Here is a 19,171-nt window from a genome sequence, read left to right on the forward strand (position 1 = left end):
GCGTCACATAGCAAAGTTTAAAATCGTCTTCAGTAAATTTCTAACATAACTGCTAGCTACTATTGTCAATGGAAAATATGGGCTGCAAGCCGAACAAATTCCTGGAATTAGAATAAGTTTAGTCGTTTCACAAATATGGCAATTGCATAAGCGTAAGAAGGGGAATTCAAAAGATGCTCCCATGCAAGTCTCAGGTAGCTCGAAAAGGTTTCAATTGGCTTGCGACGTATAAAGGCTCGCTGCAACCAGATTTGAAGATAAGTTTAAGACCAACATAAGGCACCAGCGTTGCAAGCCGTCCCAGACAGATATAGACATGGACAGAAAAGAAATATTTACGTTATCCATATTATCATCAATTTACAAAGCAACTAAATGGTTGTGACATTTTAGTCAATACTTAAAACGTCGATTGATCTTGAAACACCTGATTTAAATTCATTCTTGAGTCTCAGATATCAAGACATTGTATTGCAATAAGGATTCCATCCCATGTAATGTTTTTTACGCGTTCCAATACGGCTCTGTCTTCAGTATCAAGCCTCTTGTGCATATATCATTCACTATGAGGCTAGCAAACGGAAACGACATCAATGAAACGAAGAGCGTGACGGTTACTCAGTGGCTTCACCTTCTTCCTTTTGCCCGTCATCTTGGTATGCGGTTTCTTCAACAGAATGGCGCGACTTTCGAGATCTTTTTCGCGGCGTTTCACCCTCTTCACTTTCGTCTCTCTGCCTGCTAGATGAGCGATGTTTTCTCCTGGTAAAGACAAACAGTTTATGGGCAATGCATACACACGATACATTAAAACAATAATAAATTTTTTAAAGCGCTGCAGCGCTGCCTAGAATCTATGTGCAGAAAAAAGTGTGACAGCGCCAAAGGATTGGATTTTGAGTAACAACATTATCCATCTTTGATAAATTGTAGAGAGTAGATTTTGGGGAATGTCGTCGCTTTTCAAGCCTATTATACCGCAATAGAATGATCTAAAAGAGCTTCATCTGACGGGTTAGGCCTTTTACCTGCCACTGTGCAGTGACGGCTGCAACCAATGCTGTCGGGAGAAATTTTTGTCTTATTCGAAACAAAATAACATAAAGATTCAACCCAAGACTCAAATTCTGCCGCATTCCAGAATAAATTTCTTATCAAGACATATGTTAACACTACTGGCAACTAAATGAAACAATAAAGTAGCTATGTACATAAAACAATGTAAGCTGTTCTAAAGAAACGAGGTTAAGGATGCCCATTAATTCCTATAACAGAAGAAGGCTGACCTATCACTTTTGTGGTCCCTTGATCTTTCTGATCGACGAGATGACCTGTCCTGGAATTCAATTAGTGGCAACATGATAACAGAAACAAAGTGGTATAAAATCTTTGGGGGACAAAATCTGTTCCGAATCGAGGCTAGTTATAACAAAATCGAGATGGTCTAAAACCATTATCTAAAAAGCAATTCCAAACAAGCAGATACAGTCCCTAACGGTCAAAAAATAATTGCTGATATCAGGAATGAACTTTGACTCAAGGTTAGGTGATTTAATCGTATTTGGTGATATCAACATGGAGCCAAAAGATATCAGACGGAAAGCTCTAATAAATTGAATTCTGTCAACAATTATGAAGCAATTTATTTACATGGCAAAGCAGAATCAATTAAAACTATATCACAATTTACCTTGTCTCTTGTCCTTGATCTATCCTTGTCTTTGTCCCTGTCTCTGTCCCTTCGACTTTCTCGGTCTCGATGCCGCCTTTCGCGGTCTTTGTCACGATCTTTGTCTCTGGTACTCTCCCTGTCTCTGCCAAAATAAAGATTTAATTTGAATATCCAGGTCATAAGGAAGAAAATGAATGCCACTGCCTCAATAGTACCCCTTTCGCCAGTCAGAATAAAGAAGACAATGGAAAATGTTCACAATCTTGTTATTTTCAGGCTGACACTGCCTTCGGAAGCTCTTCCAAACCATTCGCCAATCTGATAAACATTTCCATCTCAGTCTAAAAAATTACAAACTTCTTGATTCTTATACCTTCTTTTGAGACCATTCACACTTCAAAAACATGTGTTATGGGAAACACAAAGCGGTCAACAGGGCAACACTCCTGCTTGCAAAAGAACATTGATAGACTCTGACTAAAAAACATCCATAGAATTGCACGGTCGTTAATGAAAACTGTGACAAGAGATGTTTCCTTCAATTAAATCTCTCAAGTGGCTTAGGAGGACCTTGGAGAGTAATTTCAATGTTGAATTTCAATGTTGAATTTAGAAGACATCCCTTCCTTAAACTTATTACGAAAGACTTCTTTATTAATTGACCTCGCATGAAAACTACAACAATCACTATTAGAGGGGCTATAAAGAGAGCTAGAGAAAGATGACATCTTACCGGTCCCGATGCTCCCTATGGCGATCCTTGTCTCTTCGTCGGTGTCTCCTACTTTCAGAATCACTATCAGCATCGCTGCCTCGTTCCCCTCGTTCTCTCTCTGTCCTCTCGGGACTTCGTGAGTAATCTCCTCCTTGCAATGCATTAATATCCCATTGAGGAAACATGCCAGGTACGTTAGCATTTGGCGGCATAAAAGGATCCATTGGCCCTACGTAAAAATATGCAGATGTCAATCATTACGCTGTCTGTAAATTCACCTGATATTTTGGACTTATCTTGCTAGTATTTCGAATATTTTCAAAGTGGTTATTAGGAAAAAAAATTGTTAAGGATAAACTTATGCCAGTCTTTTAGGAATAGTGCAAAAATTTCTGTGCATCTTCAAGCAAACGTAAAACCATGAATGATTCTTTAAAATAATGCAGCGATCACCACCTAAAGATTTGATGTAAAGCCTTCAGGGTTTACAATGCAAATCACTTACACATTGAATAATAGTGTTCGAAAGACGCTTTGATTTTTTTAAGTAAAAAGCGAGACAAAGAAATAAATAGTTACACAGACTGCTTGTGATATCATGGGAAGAATGTCGAGGATTTCAACAAAATAATATTTAAGTGGGTGATTTTGAAGCTTTAGGTACCGAGGTGATGCATTTGAGAGGCATGAATGTGCTTATTTGGGGGGCGTAGTTGATTATTTGGGGAATAGAGACTTGTCTAAAGCATAAGGCTAAACAAACATATTAACAATGAATTGATATGAATGCTTTTCAACTCGATCGTGAATGGTCTACCATTGAAAAATGCAACCAATCAAATGTGTAAGGAAAATCAGAAGTGAGATTTCAATATTAAATTCAAGTGAATAAGTTGCATTACCTCTTCCATATAAGTCAGCTGCGCCTGGCATTCCTGGAGGTAACTGCATACCTGGAGGCAAACCTGCAGTGCAGAAGAACAAGAATCTTTAAATTATCTACAACCTTAAAGCTTATTACAGCATAGGCAAATCACTAAAGCCTTAAATGACAGAGAGTTTAACGTCAGTTTCTTGCTATGTGTATTTTTGAAAATTTCAACAAAGGAAATTAAAGAGTTCCATGCAAGTTAGCAATTGGAGTTAAAAAATCGAGTTTCTTTTGCTGATGTTTTGCTGATACAGAAATGACGATTGCAATAAAAGCTGGCTAACCTTCTGGTCCAAACATATGTGGCGGTAATTGACCGCCAGGTCCCCCCATTTGGGGTATCATAACGTGCGGCGGTGCCATGCTAGACACCGTTCCATCTGGAGCTGATCCAGGGATCTGTGACGTGGCAGAGCTTGTGGGTGCCCCAGATACAGAAGGGTTTGACATGTTAGCATTTGGTTCTGACTGGGGTGCAACAGGAATTTGGAATCCGGCCCCCATCGGTGGAGGCATAAATGGTGGTCGCAGACCGGCAGGAAGATTGGGGTGACGAGGGAACAGTCTTGGCTGAGCAACTTGCAATGGACCTAAAATAGAACAAATACGATAACAAAGTAAGAATAAGAATTATTGAACTCAAAGCCCATTTCTATTGAAATTTCATCTTGGAAACGGTGAACAGGTGACAGAAACTTAAAATTTCTGTACTCACCGCCAGGAAAAGGTCTTGGAAAACCAGGTCTTCCTGCGAAATTCAACTCCGGGGGCTGGAAACCAATTAGTTGCTCATCCTGTGGTCGTCGACTAGTAGCTGAAAATGGATTATAAAGGTGTTTAAAAAAATTCTGAATTAATCTACAGTGGTCAAATCAACTGAAAATAATCTGCTCGCAAATAAAAATCCGAAATAGTCTGAATAATATTTATAAAGGTTAACTGAAGTAGTCTACAAAACATAATTCAATGATACAAGGAAAAAGTAAGCTACAGTGCTTCAAAAGCAATAGATTCAATCAATTGGTACTCACTGTGTGAATTGTTTCCTCCAATGACGTCAATAGTCCCTTCTGTTTTTCTATCTGGTGGTGGCCCGGCCTTCAAATTTACTTAGAAGAGAGAGGTAGAGAAAATAAAAACAAAAACTGACACCATGCAAAAATCCAAAAAGGAAATCTTACTGCTTTCTTACAATTTTGGCAAAAATGCATATTCTTTTGTAAAACAAAATTTAGATTGCGAAGGAGCTTTCAAGACGAGTATGAGACATGCATAGTGTCATATTGATGTGCAGGAAAATTATCAAATTAAAGGAAAATTGTAATTGAAGGAAGAAAATGGCTAACCAGCAGCATCCCCAGTAGTGGTCCCTTGGCCTAGTGTCTGAAACAAGACAAAATGAAACAGAACTTTAAATAAAATAAAGTCATTGAGAAACAACTTGTGTTTTATAAATACCAGACTGAAACAACTTGTTTTTTGGAATTATTTGCTATCTAAATTGACTATCATTTTAAGAGTTTTCTAGTACATCATTCAAAGGTGAAGCCTACCTCATACAATGCAGGCTCCAACACAAATATCGACTTCTTATTACCATAACTCATGACCTTCGTCAACATAATTTGAAAAACTAAATAGCTTTAACACCCTACAATTATAAAACACTGTATCCAAACTATTCTAACATAACCAAAACATTTTATTTTGCCACAATGCATTGTTTGTTTACCGTGATATAATTAAAACCGGGGGCAAATAGCGTCAATAACAAAACCCTACTACACATACATAAATTTTCTTTTGCCCATTGACTTCCATCCTCAGTCTTCGTTGTCTTTCGCAGTATTGTTTCCACGTGTCCTCCGTAAACCCGTAATTGAAATAATCTGTTATATCAGCTCCTGGATGCAGCAGAAAAACGATGGTAAGCGAGCCAGCCTGACGATCCTTATTTACAAAGCTTTAGGCAAAACAAAAACAGTACCCTGGCATTATAGTTGAAGCAATCTATTATTTTTCCATTGAAGAGGTTATCAATGTGCGGGTTTACCCAACAAGTAAGTGCCATAGATGGGAAAAACCAACGAAAACTTTGAATCTATCTTACGTAAGCAACAAAATACCAAACCAAAACATGCCTTTATCATTGACAGTTTTGGCAACAGAAAACTATACAAAAATGCTCTACCTTTTTTCTAAGCCTAAAGAACATAATTTTCCTGGCAAACAGATTTGAATACATAATAATTCATAAGTACCTTAAAGTACTTATCATTACATTTTGTCATGTTTGATCAAGTGATGATAGATACCTGGATCCCTCCATGGCTTTTCATCAGTCCCAAGGTCCATGTCATATTCATAAATTGAAACACTGTTGACTGTTCCAACAGCATCTATATCTAGGCGTTTTGTGTCACCAGAAGCACCTATAGTCAAAAATATACTGCAAACACAAGGAAGAACAATCAAGTATTCTAGGTCAAAATTGTTACACACAAAAAACCTTGGGTTCCAAAAGAAACCAAATTGCCATGAGAAAATATAAGGTAACTTCCAAATGTAACGCCAAACTGTATAAGCTTAGACTTTATTTCCAGAATTTTAAGTTATCTCAAATATCAAATTATATACAGGACAGAGGTTGGTCTATAGTTTAGTAAAATATTGTATGATACGAAAATGACTTTCAATTTTCACTTCATCAAGAAAACAGGAAGGGGTGTGATACTAATGTATGTATAAAAGTAAGTGGCAGTAAGATACAAAAAAATTCTTGTAAAAGTGTAGCAAAATAACAGCTCCATCTTGGAAAAAATTTTATTGCCATATCATTTGTTGCCACATCATATAAGTGCCTATAACACTGTACCTGGCTTATTAAAGATTGCTTTCAGTGCTTGTGACATACAACATGCATTAAGTCTGAAAAGTTAAACTGAGTTCAACTCTCTTTTTTGTATCATGCAAGCAGAATTCATAATGTGCTGTCTAATTGACACGTCATTATCTCTGGCAATCATCATATCTGCTTGGTGCCTTGTCATGAACAAATGAAAATTTGCATTAAACAATATATCAAACAAGCTACAATAAGTTGCCAAGAGTTCCATTATAATTGTGCTCAAATCTTTTTTTTCCTACCTGCACTTGGTTTGGCAGCACCAGCTACCCCTTTGGCAGCCCAGTTGACACCAGCTCCAAAAGGAGCCCTGAAAAGGTAATAATTATCCACAAAAATTGGGTTTATAAAAGCCTGAAAAAGATGCATGTGTGGGCAGCAATCATAGTCCTGATTCAAATTGTTTGTTCATTTTTGGCACAGCCTGAACAATCATTTTTGCAGTAAATATATTAGTTTTCAAGATGTTTAATATTATTCTGTTGTAGTTTCCAAGGTTGCATAAATGCATAAATGTTTCCAAGGTTATGTATTTAAGGTTACAATATATGTAACCTTAAAAAGTAAAGCAGAATTGAATATGCAAGCCTTGCCACAAGCGACTACCCAAGTTTGTATTGTTTAAGAGGGTGTGAGATAAGATATTGCCAAACAATATCTAAGACACATAAAACTTGATAAATATTGGTAGACAATGACATAACAAAATATAACATTTATAACAAAACAATGGCATAAGAACAAACTAAATCAATGATACGAGGAAAGAAACTATTAAACATCACTAAACTGCTATTTATTATACATATATACAAGAAAAAACAAGAATTAATACTGCAACTTTAATTTTTGCCAAGCATTTTGCTTAAATTTATTTAACAAAATTTTATAAAAACATCAAGTCATACCCATATGCACCACTTGTACTTATTTCATCTATGGTCACTTGTACATCATCGTCATCATCATCATCATCATCATCTTCTTCATATGACTCTTCATCATCATTGTCCTGTTTAACCAATATATTTGTCTCCTTAGAATACATTATAGACTTTCAATGAAAGATTTTGACACATTAAATAGAAAGCACAGATGCTTTGAGAATAGATTCTACTCACATTTGTAGCACTTTCCTTTGTGTTTTCCTTTGCATCTTCCTCTTCATTTTTTTCTAGTGGTGCAACTTTGGTGATATTTGTTAACAACGCGGCAGAACTCACTTCATTCAGTCTATATCAAATAAATGAAATCAATAAAAATTATAGTGGCAAATTAAACAGTTTCATTGTCAATTAGGTAGCGGCCTTGATAACCCTAAAGCCTTGGGACATTTGAGGCTCAGATACATAAAAGCATTGAAACAAAAGGTATAGAAAAGTAATGGCTAAATATGTTATTGAATGTGACATACTTTTCAAAAAGTTCCTAAACTTGCTAAACTGCATAAGTTCATGAGATAAATATACGCGTAAATATTTGAATTATAAAGATATGCTTTGAAAAAAGTTAGATAAACAATTTTGCTAGTAACATATGGGCCTATAAAGAGAATTTGTTTTGCAAACTTGATGGAATGAAATATCCACTGAAACTACAACCACATTTCTTAGATCTGATTGGCATATTCCAAGCCAATTAGACAAAGAAAAAAGCTTGTTAACAAAGAATAGTTATTGAAAGGCGAAAAATTGGAGTTAAAAAATCTTAATGAAAGCTCTCAATCTCTAGCTATTAAATACCCATTCACATGTACACACCATCTGCAAAACATGTGGTTTTAAATAGTTCTGACTTCATTCAAATATTTCTCTTGAAACAGATTACAATCAGTGGCGGACACTTGGGGGGGCGAGGGGGGGCGACCGCCCCCCAATACTTTAGAGAACAATGGTCTTTTGTTCTAAAACAATGGGAAATGTGACGTCATCTTATTAAAACAATAGGCTTGCCCCCCCCCCAATATTTGACCAAGTGTCCGCCACTGATTACAATGTTAGAAATCAAGCATAGATATCTTACTCACTTCTTTTCAAATAACTCTGAAATTCCAGCTTTTGCATCATCTAGAAAAGATCACCAGGCTCATTTTCAATTATGCACAGGGAAGACTCACAAATCAATATTTAGGCATTCCATCCTGTGAATGTCAGCAAGTTTGATGATTAAAGCTTGTCATTGAGGCTAATTTTTCTTTAAAAAATAATCTTACATATTATTCTTAAATCTTTCAATCTTATGTTTGAAAAACTTATTAGCTGTTCCTTCATTTGACTCCCTGTTTCATGACAAAGATACTTTGTCCACTTTAGGTCATAAAATGCAGTTGAAAGGTGAGACAAAACAGGAAGACATCCATTTGTTGATTTTTATTTTTATTTGCCTAACAGTTTATAAATGGGCCCCCTAATCTGGAGTAAAAAGGTCATCAACATTGTTTTTTCTAATTCAATAATTCTAATTCTTATATTTATCCTATTGCTTTTAATTTACCAGTCTCAATTGTCATAGTAGGAGACTGCAATATAGATGCTAAAAGTGCCTGCCTATGTCTCCTTCAACCACTTCTTGCTACTCTTTGCTAAGCAAGCAAAAAGACCCTCCCACCTTCTGCAAGGACTTCACTTATAGATGACCACTAAACAATACATTATAGACTTTATAAACAATACATTATAAACAATACATTATACATTATATCTGACAGAGGGCCTGTCAGCTGGAAAACAGTGAATGAACAATTCTACAGTAGTGAACAGTGGTAAAATTGTTGGAAATCCAGTCATATGGGATTTGAGAAGACAAAACTGCCAGAAAAAACTTTTGAATAGTTTCTCCACAATGAGATTGGTGGCCTTGCATTTTCATCAAGGGCTAAGTTGACAAAGTTTTAAAATGTGATTTTCAGTAACTTCAAAAAATTCCTTGCCTATGGCCAGCAATTTTGTTGTAGCCTAATTACAAACCTAATCAATCCAAAGAGAATGGTATGATGATCTATTTGTGTTGCAAAGTATGGAAGTTTCCAACAAGATCTTGGGTGTGCAAGAGCAAAATTTAAAGTGTGAAAGGTGCACTGTGGTATAAGTGTGCACTTCAATTGTGTATATAGTCTTCACAACTATGCTGCAACTATGCTAGAGCCCAGGAATGTCAAAGAAGATAAGAAAATTGACATGATTGATAGTTATTTTATATCTATCAAACCAATGCAAGCTAATGTTGATATGAGGAAACATGTGAGTCTTTGTTTGCCCTAAGCAATAAAAAACACCTATGCCATGGCCAGATCTCAAAATGCCACAGGTGTGCAGGGATAACTTTAGAAAAACTTGAGTGTGCATTTGCCATACTCTGCCCAGACTGAAAAGATTTGGGAAATAATTTTTATCCTTCATTCCGCCTGCACATTATTAAGAATCTGCCATAGATTCTGTGTACAATATTTGTTTATCTTGTCATGTGAATATTCTACCTTCTGACTTCTGATAATAAGATAAACAAAGAATAAAAGGTATCTTTGAAAGCCTTTGCTCCTAATTCCGTGCACAATTTTTCAGGAAACGTTTGTTGTCTGCAAATTTCAAGATTATCATTCTGGCATTCCCCAGCAGACAGTCTGGTATTCTGCAGTCTTGATTCTGGAGTGCCAGAGAAAATTGTAACCTTCATTCATGGCCAAAATTACAGCTTTTATCAAAAATCCACAAAAGTGGGGGTTGAACAACATTTTCGCATGGATTCAGCGAACCATATCATGCTTGAAAGATTTCCTGGTACTTTTTCAGTGCACAATTTCAGTGCAGATGATATGGAAAAATTGTTTGCACGCCACATGATTGGTGAGAGGATTTTTGGATTTTTGCAAGCGGAAAACATGTTTGAAATTACTGTGAATGCCTGAGATCAGTGCCCTGGCCTGCAAGAATGGGCATTTTTCATTATTCAGATTTTGTCAACAGTTATTTTTAATTTACTTTATTTATTCAGTTTGCACCTTGAATAAAGTTTCAAATATGGCATTAGATATTATTGCAGAATTAAATTTTTTTATAGATAACGTCAAATCAATACTTCTATTAGATTCAATTTACCGTTATTTTCTCCATAAAGGTACTTTTCATCTTCGTCAACCTCCGCCATAATGGGACTTCACGATGGCGGCAGAAACGTTAGCCTCCTTTGCATTTGGGCCTCTTTTGAAATAATATTCTTGTCGTGGTTCTGAGAAAATCAATGCAGATTGAGTGTTTGTGTTTTTTACGAAAATGCTTTACCGTTAATTGAGCATTTGGCGATCACTTTTGGAATCTAAAGGTTAAGTTTAGATATGGAGATCGCAAGAGTTTCAAGAAGGGAAATCCTGCTGATCGTAGTATGCGCAGGTTTATTCTTTCTGTTTTGTCAATTTATTTTGCAATGGGACTCTGATGTGGAACCAAAGGATGAAGTGACACGACTGGGCGAAAATGAGGTTTCGTTTGAAGACTACAAGGACAATATGCCTCAACGGAGCGATCTTCTCGATCAAATAAAGAAAATGGATAATTCTGACGGTATGATTGTTTCGGAGGGAGACACATTTTTTAGTAACTTAGCGCTGCACTACTTGTGTATGTATGTATATGTATGTATGATGATCTTTAATGTGAATAACAAACTAAGTTTGAAAACTTGTTTTCAGTTTGGTTCACAAATTAAAAGTACAAATAATCTAAATTTAACCAATAAGGAAATAAAAATTAGTGAAAACCTAGTACAAAAGTCAAATAATGAGTTATAAACCTATAATGTTTGTTAAAAATGCTATTTTAGAATCCATCCATAATTTTACATTTATTTTCAAAAGAGTAAATATTGTCACCTTGCCTCAATGAATTGGGCAAATAGTTCCAAATCCTTGCTCCATTTTGTTCAAAGGACTTCTTAGAGCCCTTGGAATATAAAAGCATCCCTAACTGGAATTTTTCGTTTCGTTGATACTATCTTGATTTTTCGTTGATAATACCACTAAAAGCTTCTTACAGTTTCATAAAAACTAAGTGCTAATGAGCTATTTTTATAAACCAAGAAAAGGAACATAAAATTGCATAAAACAGAACAACTTATAGATCAAAGGTAATTCTTCTTGCTATCTATATTGATTCAACCAAAAATTCTTCTTCTATTATAAGCATCTTAGATAATTATTTTCCATCTTTAGTAGAATCATTTGGAGTGTCACTATACATGGCTATCTTTAAAAAACAAAGGGGTCAAGCTCTGAGACTTTTATTATAAAAAAATCACGGGTTAATGACACCAGGCAAACAATTGATTATTGTTAAAAATGTTATCAATTATTTCATATTTTAAAAAAAGCCATTTTAATTATAAAGCTTGAAATGATATAAGAAGTATCTTTCTAGCAAAGCTTTATGCACTTTTTTCAAGCTGTTTGTCATATCGATACTGATTTCTATTTTTCTATTTTCTTACTTTTCAGTACCCATGAGTTAGAGGAGTTCACCCCCTCATATGTTTTTAATTCAACCTTACTCTATCCTTCATTCCTGTACAAAGAAGGTCCCCTTTTGGGTTAAGGTTACCCAGGAGGCAAACCCTCATTACCTGCTGACAAAATGTACAACTGTGCATAGAGTATTTATAAAATGTTTTTTTACTTACCACACCATTAATGTTTCAGTTCCATATGGATATGACTTCAATGTTGACCGCATGGAAAGAGACATAGGGAACCCAAAGCAATATGCTGAGTCAAACAAGCTTCCTTTCATTTTGTGGTGGACTCCATTTACAGGTGATATGGGATCAGTTAAAAAGTGCTCAAAGGGGAAGTGCTTCTTCTCACAAGATAGAACATTGTTTGACCACCGTCTCACCAAAGTCCTGATGTTTTATGGAACCAATATAAACACATCAGATCTTCCTCTTCCTAGAAAAGGTTAGCCACCCAGTTAACTTACAACTTAGCTTTTTATCTGATGGAGAAGTGGTACTATAAAATCTAGATGATGTTTTGTTGCAATAACTATCTATTGTCAGTGGTCCATTCCCCTAACAGCCTAAAATCCACCATTTTGAAGATAGCTCAAACATTTCTACCAATTTAGAGACTCAAATTTGAAATCGGAGAGCAAATCTTTTGCCAAAAGTTATTTTCAAATTGATAATGCACAAAATGATGATTTTATGTTGATTTAACTTTTTATAACTTTTGAAGTATTTTACTACAAAATGTTTTATGCAAAACTTTCCACTTAAGATTAAGAAGGCATGGTCACAAACGTTACAACATCCTAGATTAAAGTTGATTTTATATCAACAGCAGTATTGTGCTAAATTTGTGACTGATAGTTGTGATAGAAAAACTCAGCTATTAGAATTCGCATATTATTCATTATGGTCATTTAAGATTCCTATTGTCTTACATAGGACACCATGAGTGGGCAGTGTTACATGAAGAATCTCCAAAGAATAATGTTTTATTTTATCATGAAGACTTCATTTCACTTTTTAATCACACATCAACATTCAGACAAACATCTGACTACCCAATAACAACTCAGTATATGAATTCTTTAGAAGAACTGCAAAGGCAACCTTTTATGAGTTTTCATGAAAAAGATCAACAAGATATTGCACCTGCTATGTTCCTACAGTCAGGCTGTAATCCTCCTTCAGACCGTGATGCATACATTCATGAGCTGATGAAATACATACAAGTGGATTCTTATGGAGCATGTTTGAAGAATAAAGAACTACCAAATCACTTGAAAAGCCCACTCACAATGCATGATGACTCACTGCGTGATTTCGTGGGCAAATACAAATTTGCTCTAACATTTGAAAATGCAATTTGTGATGATTATATAACAGAAAAGTTGTGGCGGCCATTGGCAGCTGGCACTGTGCCAGTGTACAAAGGTGCCCCTAATGTTCTGGAATGGCTTCCTGATAAAAAATCTGCAATACTTGTTGATGATTTTGAAAGTCCAAAGGATTTAGCAAATTACTTGAGACATGTAGCTGAAAATGAAAGTGAATATACAAAGTACTTAGCCTTTAAAAAAAATGGTATTACAAATAATAAACTTTTAAAAAGAATAAAATCAAGAGAATGGGGAGTTAACGACTTAGAAAAAATGTCATTTATCACAGGATTTGAATGTTTTGTATGTGACAGAATACATGAAAACAAAATTCGTTTAGAAATGGGAAAACCATTTATACATCATGTGGCTAGTAAAGAACATTATGGCTGCCCTGAACCCAAGATGTATCACCTTCAGTCACCACCACAGTCAGAAACTTGGGAACGTGAAACATGGCAGCTTGAATATAATGATGCAGTTATGGAAGCACAGAAACTCAGGACAAAAATTTTTAGTAGAAATTCAGACAAATAATCAAATATTGGCTAAAGATTATAGCAAAATTAAGAGTAATCCTTCTATTTCTATTTTAGAGGTAAGTATTTAAAAACCTCAATCTCTGCAAAACGTTTATATATTCATCTTTATTAGCAAAACTTAAATAATACGAAGAGAATAAATAGAGTCAATGCATATTCTATCAACTGTGGTAAATAGTGTTACACTATGTACACCAGAACTATCCCTTGCTTGAAAAAGCAATGTAAAACTTTTGCCATATGCTGAGAAATATGTTTAAATGTAGGATGCATAGTCAAATGCTATCTAATGCAAGATCTGTAGTCTTTGTTCCTCAAATAAATTAATAGCAGTTTCTTATTTTCTGAGATACTATATGCAGTATTAACATTCAACCTTGTCCTGGTTACCTCTAGTGCCAGGTAGCTCTTTTCCATGTTTGTCCACACACCAACAAAACTCCTGACTGCATTGCTTTTGTTCAAAAAATCCCTCGTCATCACATCTTGGTACTTGGGAATTTAGGTGAATTGGTCTCAAAGATCCTTGAATGAGTATGGCTGGTGTTGGGTTAGCAAGTATTTTCTTGAAGCATGGGTTATCTGTTGAAATTGTAACAAAATCAAGAAATAAAAAGACATTTAAAGAACATTTCAATCCAATTAATTCTTTGTGGTGCAGTCAACACCAGACCTTAATGATAGGTTAAGCTGTGTTAAACAATTGAACAACTGAACAATTTAAAAATATTATATATGCATAGAAAAGAAATCTCAGACCTGGATGAATGAAAAGTAAACAAATAACACCTTTTAAATTCTATTTTTATATTCCCTGAAAGAAAATCAAATGCTTCTACTTGTATATGCCTTTCTTTCCATTTAATTGGCAGCAACTCTGCTCTGTTTAAAAGAAGGAGTGCAATAAACTGCAGGGAATGCTGTGCAAATGTCTGAAAATTCATCTTTCCACCTTGCCTATTGCAAAGTAAATTTGATATGAATTCCCTACCCTTGCAACACAAAATAAGATCTCTTTACTCCTACAATAGATTTATGCATTTTTGCAAAATGATAAGCAAAAATCTTACATTTCAAATCTAGCATTCAAACATTTAAATGGTTTCAAATGACGCTTTCTTGTTTTTTCTCATGCCTCTACATTGCTTTCACTAAAGTCTGCATTCATTATTATAGCATTGAGATCAGCCATATTATTACTACTTTTTGTCATTTAAATGTATAGTACAAGGGGATTCTTACTGCAAGTGGTTTTCTTTATTTGCGCATCAGAAATGATATCTCCGTTCTTATCCACACACCAGCAAATTCCTGTTGAGCCATGACATTGTACTGGGGCATAAAATCCATTCTTCAAACACCTTGGCACAAATCCACCAATTAGACCAGAAGCAATGGATTTTTCCGCTTCTTTTTGGCAATGTTTTGTTTCTATAAATCAAGTTTATTGTCACTGCCCATCATTTTCAACATTGTTACTTACAGCAAAAAAGATGATTTCAAGTCTTTTTTCTCCACTTGTGATTCTTTTTAAATAAATGTATGTTTTCAACAATATGAAATGTTTTGTGCCATATTCAAATTCTTGAGAGTATGCAGGATAACTGGCTAGAAAATTAGCTAGCTGTCATTGATTCTGTATAACTCTGTTTACTCTGAAAAAGTATTGAAACTTGAAACTGAAAGAGGTTTGTCACTTTAATTTGGTAAAATTGCTCTAAAATTGTTCTAAAAATTGTTCTAAAGTTTTGATTTGTGGTTTCTTTGCTGAATCTTTGTAAACTGTATTGTTTTTCATTGTGTAGTGTTCGCACTGAGCCATATGTTTCTGTTATTTACATTAAGTTTTTTATCTTGCATTGGTTTTGAAACAAACAATTAAAAAATGACAAAAAAATAGTTTTTGGTTTTGACACATACATCTTGACAGATATTGTGAATTAATAATTTTCCAGATCAGTGGATGGAGACAGGAAGCAGTTACATTGCAAAATATCATTTAGTGACAAATAAGGTGCAATCCTTTGACAAGTCTAGGAATTTGCTGACAAAAGACATGGCAAAAAGAGTTTTTTGTTTTGTAGCAACAACCTTGGCAGGAAGCCAAGGATCATGGAGCATATTACAGACTGAGGTGGCTAAAGCATTTTTTGCATGCTTCTAAGTACACTTATTTGGGGGGCCAAAGCCCCAAAGGACCTCTAAAACAAGTAAAAAGGACCAAGAAGTTCCTTTTAACAAAAAGTTGAAAAATAAAGAAGCAAAATTGACTTTTAGCAAAATATCACTGGAAGTGGCACATAATTTGAATTTGAGGGTTACCTGAATGTTCCCCTGATACTCCAAAGCAGATCTAGAAAAATTAATCATTATTTTCATCATGATCCTTATGGTCAACATTTCATGAACAATCATCATCACCATTATCACTTTATAAATAACAAATTTTCTCAATAAAGTGAATCGTTGGGTACTTGCAAATAAGCCCTCTCTTTATAAACCCCTGGCCAACACTTCATATGCGGGCCCTTCTTTTTTGCCCTGGCACATTAAACAAATTGTGTTTCCAGGTTCTTTTTTAATCACTACGATTTCTAAAAACTAGTTATTATGTCTCCTAAACAGACTAGCTGGAATCATTCTTCATGGCCAGTTTGACTTTTCCGGACCTATGCATGTTGCATGACTGTCTTCTTGCCCTTGTTCTGTTCTTCTATTCATGATTAAATCACACTCTAATAGAAAGACCAGAGTAAAAGTAGACAATCCTGTAGAAAATGAATTATACGAACCGATATGAAAAAGAAAATTCCATGCCAGTCCATTCTTCTTAATTTTAATATTTTCTTGTTGACTCTTGTCTGTTTTGGCAACCTCGATACAAGTTAATTTGTTTTCTTGCATACGAGGCTTGAATAAACTTCATTTCTTCTAATTTTTTTTATTTTTACTTCTTATTCACTTCACTTCAAAATTTCATTCATTTTAAGCGGTTAGTTAACAGTTTTGTCGAAGAAATTTTAGGGATGATAGGTAATGTAATATCCTTGCACTTTTTACTCACAAACTGTATCGCTATTAAATCGACGAATCGTGAAATATGGCCATGAAAACATAGTTGCGTAATTTTTTGATTAGCTTTTTTAGGTAATCATGTCATAAATTAGCCCACTGACAAAACAGGACAAAAGCCAAAATAACAAGCTAAAGACAAACTCGAAAATGGCTTTGAAAAAAGCAAACATTTTGTAACACAGACAAAATCCTTTGAAGAGTAAAAAAGCTGCACTGTGTGGTGATAACCAATTTGTGCAGTGGTAAAACAGGAAAAAGCTTAAATTTGTACGCATTTTTACGCAGAGAGTGTTAATCATGTTCTCACAAACTATTGAACTATGAAAAGAAAATTGATAGATAGAACATGGCAGGGCCGTAAATCCCGGGGGGACGGGTGGGACTGGACCCCCCCCCCCCCCCAAAAAAATCTGGAGCAAAACGATTTTTTTGGATAAATTACCATCATTTTTCTTGGAAGAAAGAAATCCCTGGTAGCCGGGTTAGAACCAAACTACGTTTTCTGTGTTATTGCAACAAACCTCAGCCACTAAGGTTATTTTTGTAAGCAGAGTGGTTTTTATAATTTTTACAATATAAAAACTTACCGCTTTCTGCCGTTTTTTACCGTTTTCTACTGTTTTCTACCGTTTTATTTTTGAAAACAGAGTATGAAATAAAAAGAGAGCAATCTGTCATTTTATTTGACCTATTTACTAACTTATTTACGTACATTTCTATTATTTGTCTATTATTTATTTTTTGTTTAGTAAATCACTTTTTGTATCATTAAAATGTACTCATTTTTGATGTGTAAACATGGCCTACTGAAATCAGTCAAAATAAGGAAGACGCACATTTCTGTTCAGAAAGTAAATTTCTACCAATCAATACAACAGTGTCCCATATTTCCCCAAAGTCTGTCACTAAGGTTTAAGCATGACTCTTTCCCTCCAAAATTTCACCCAATAAACAATAATCTGTGTTCTTCTGAGAAACGCCAAACTTTCTATCCTGAGCGATTCTAGTATTTTATTAAATTTAGTCTGGGGGATGCTTTTTTAGCCTTTCTAGAAGGTAAAATTGCAAAAATTTTCTTCCGCGTCGGACCCAACCATGGTGGGTCCTCCTACGAGAGTAAAATTGATTCTCAGCTCCCAGGGTTCAATTTCTTGGGGCTGTCTCTGAAAAATGTTATCCATCCAATCATACACACAAGTCAATGTACCAAGGAATATCTGTAAATACCTTCTATTGGAATTATTCACGTGGAATTATTCAAACGTGACAAAAGTTTGCCTATAAAATAGAAAGGCGTTTTGGACGAATAAAAAAAATAATTTTGAAATGAATTTCAAGCTAATCTTAAAGGTGTGTTTGCCAAAGTTTTCTTGTCCCAATTTAGTCGGGGGGGGGGGGGGTGGGGGACTCAAGCTTCATTTGCCAAAAAAGTGAGGAGCGAGACCTCATTTAACGAAGAAACTACTTCTAGATAGCAGAACCTCTTCATTTTTTAGATGAAAATTTTCAAGGGGGTTTCTCAACATTGTACCACAGTTCTCGGTGCCACAACAGCCTCGGCTTGATCTTAGTTTGTTCTTACGTTTTAAGAGATTTTGAGGCACGTATTCTTAAAAAATTTTATCTTACAAAGTGAGTGTTAATCAAACAAGCAATACAATTGATGATATACATCGAATGACTATAAATGACTATAATATATCGAAATCGAACGAACGAACAAATGAATGAATGAATGAATGAATGAATGAATGAATGAATGAATGAATGAATGAATGAATGAATGAATGAATGAATGAATGAATGAACAAAAATGGAAAGTGCTTGCGAATTGTATATTCAATTTCAAATGCCTGAAGACTCCGAACTTTCCATCAAATTCTCTCAAACTAGATTTGCTTCAAATCTATTTTTTACTAAATAAAACAAGGTAGAAAAATCGAAAAGAAAAAAATGATAAGAAACAGAAAATTCCAAACTTCAACGATCAATTCTCTATTTTCATCAAGCTGGAGAAGTTACAAACACGTTGATATTTTGAATGCCTTGTCCGAAGTGTAATCACCTGAACTGCCCTTCTCTTCGTGGCATCAATAGCCAAAATAAAGTGTGTTAAACAAAGAGTTTTTTATCTCCCTACCCAAAACCAGTATTTTCAGCAAAATGCGCAATAGTATATTTGTCTAAAAATAACGTTTGGAAGAGCCTTTGCATAATTTTCAGCTATTTCTCAAATGTTGAGAGGAGGCACACAGTTTTGGTATGTTTACTTTTGGGTATGTTTACTTTTGGTCCATCAAAAGGTGTAGGCAACCTAGTTATGATTCTGGTGAGTCGAAACAAGCTCGACAATTAATGCCAAAATGAATAGGAAGGAAGTTAAAAATTTTCAAATAGTAAACAATTGATTTGGATTGTCCGCTTTGAAGCTGATCCTCTCTTAACCTCATTTGTATAAA

General features: G+C 34.9%; 3 protein-coding genes across 3 annotated transcripts; 1 reads left to right on the forward strand and 2 right to left on the reverse strand.

Annotated features, from left to right (window-relative positions):
- Positions 1 to 334: 334 nt before the first annotated feature.
- LOC135686522 (uncharacterized) lies at positions 335 to 10,435 on the reverse strand. Its single transcript, XM_065202771.2, has 16 exons — positions 10,318 to 10,435; positions 8,250 to 8,289; positions 7,345 to 7,456; positions 7,132 to 7,235; positions 6,466 to 6,533; positions 5,634 to 5,750; positions 5,110 to 5,222; positions 4,665 to 4,701; positions 4,350 to 4,427; positions 4,034 to 4,132; positions 3,603 to 3,908; positions 3,290 to 3,352; positions 2,406 to 2,616; positions 1,691 to 1,814; positions 1,287 to 1,336; positions 335 to 762 (listed from the first exon to the last, which is right to left on the reverse strand). The coding sequence occupies exons 1-16, from the start codon at positions 10,364 to 10,366 to the stop codon at positions 615 to 617; spliced, it is 1,719 nt and encodes a 572-aa protein (XP_065058843.2). The 5' UTR covers positions 10,367 to 10,435; the 3' UTR covers positions 335 to 614.
- Positions 10,436 to 10,437: 2 nt separating this feature from the next.
- Positions 10,438 to 13,632, forward strand: LOC135686524 (GDP-fucose protein O-fucosyltransferase 3). The gene is made up of 3 exons (XM_065202772.2): positions 10,438 to 10,779; positions 11,910 to 12,167; positions 12,659 to 13,632. Exons 1-3 carry the CDS (start codon positions 10,554 to 10,556, stop codon positions 13,630 to 13,632), a joined length of 1,458 nt encoding a protein of 485 aa, XP_065058844.2. The 5' UTR covers positions 10,438 to 10,553.
- Positions 13,603 to 16,535, reverse strand: LOC135686525 (equistatin). Its single transcript, XM_065202773.2, has 4 exons — positions 16,430 to 16,535; positions 15,960 to 15,990; positions 14,880 to 15,068; positions 13,603 to 14,219 (listed from the first exon to the last, which is right to left on the reverse strand). The coding sequence occupies exons 1-4, from the start codon at positions 16,460 to 16,462 to the stop codon at positions 14,002 to 14,004; spliced, it is 471 nt and encodes a 156-aa protein (XP_065058845.2). The 5' UTR covers positions 16,463 to 16,535; the 3' UTR covers positions 13,603 to 14,001.
- Between the last annotated feature and the right edge of the window lie 2,636 nt (positions 16,536 to 19,171).

This window comes from Rhopilema esculentum, chromosome 6 (genome assembly GCF_057945365.1).
Source record: "Rhopilema esculentum isolate cy_ngs chromosome 6, ASM5794536v1, whole genome shotgun sequence".
Lineage (NCBI taxonomy): Eukaryota > Metazoa > Cnidaria > Scyphozoa > Rhizostomeae > Rhizostomatidae > Rhopilema > Rhopilema esculentum.